At 36.3% G+C, this 1,113-nt stretch overlaps 1 protein-coding gene across 1 annotated transcript; it reads right to left on the bottom strand.

Moving 5' to 3' along the window:
- Nucleotides 1–22: 22 nt before the first annotated feature.
- On the bottom strand, nucleotides 23–860 carry LOC118757217. Its single transcript, XM_036491947.1, has 3 exons — nucleotides 828–860; nucleotides 565–762; nucleotides 23–329 (listed from the first exon to the last, which is right to left on the bottom strand). The coding sequence occupies exons 2-3, from the start codon at nucleotides 758–760 to the stop codon at nucleotides 193–195; spliced, it is 333 nt and encodes a 110-aa protein (XP_036347840.1). The 5' UTR covers nucleotides 761–762; nucleotides 828–860; the 3' UTR covers nucleotides 23–192.
- Nucleotides 861–1,113: the final 253 nt, after the last annotated feature.

Here is a 1,113-nt window from a genome sequence, read left to right as displayed (position 1 = left end):
CATGGTCCCCAAAGCGCGTTCTACTACTTTAATATACGACGAATCGTCATTACGGCGTCGTCTCGCGACAATAGTTGGTGTCTGAGTGTTCTCATTTTCTTCAATGGTATCCAAAGTACCCAAGTCCTACAAGGAAACGAAATTAATAATACAATAGAACAAAATATGTGTACTGTAAATTATGCATACATACTATGCAAATTTGAAATTGTTGGTGCCTCCAATCGCAAAGTCGGTTCTAGAAACTTTAACAAATGGAAGATTTGTGGTAGTTGCTTGGTAGAAGCTCCTTGTCCACTCTTTGTTGAATTCATTTTGTTTAAAGTTGTCTGTAATAAACATAGATAGCAAGTATGCATTTAAACTATGAAATATAAAGGCTGCGTTTCTTTATACATTCCGGATAATCCCATTTCACAGCCGGAATAAACAGAATGCGTTTGAAATATACGTTAACATATCATCAGGAACGTTCTAAAGAATAAGTAAACAAAAAAGTTTATTCCAAACGTTCAGAATGAATAAAAAAATTCAGCCAAAATGTCTCGGACCGTGGATACATACCCCGAAGGAGCAACGCAAACTGTTCTACTTGTTTTTTATTTCGGACGGTGCCATCTTCATTTCGCCAGCTATCTCCTTCCAGAGCGCTTTTCTCCGTCTCCGCGCTTGTCCATTTTGCTTCGAGTTTCCGGATTCCCTTCTTTGCTGGTCTGCTATCTTGGGATGCAGATGCGATGATTTCGTAGCTTTCTTCCATTACTGGTAATTACAGTATTGCAATTCAAACAGCAGATAAAGTTTTTATTAAAAGAACAAACTCTTACCAATGTATTGCAAAAATAGCACAATTAGTATCTCACTGCTGCTTTGTATGTTTATTCTTAAAAAATGCGGTAAAATTTCAACAGGTTGTCAATTTGATTTGTGATGCCATTTGACAATATTTTGATTGACTGATTGATTTCGAAGCACAAACTTTGGTGTTTTCACTGAGTTGCCATTCTGTGATTAAAACTTTTATCATAGATTAACAAAAGATGGCAATGGCACCGAATGGCAAGCGTTTCCATTAATTTGACAAAATGTGCCATTGAATTTGACATAGTTTTT

This window comes from Rhagoletis pomonella, unplaced genomic scaffold (assembly GCF_013731165.1).
Source record: "Rhagoletis pomonella isolate Grant_MI unplaced genomic scaffold, Rhpom_1.0 Rhpom_scaffold_15416, whole genome shotgun sequence".
NCBI lineage: Eukaryota > Metazoa > Arthropoda > Insecta > Diptera > Tephritidae > Rhagoletis > Rhagoletis pomonella.
This window is presented reverse-complemented; position numbering and strand designations above follow the sequence as displayed.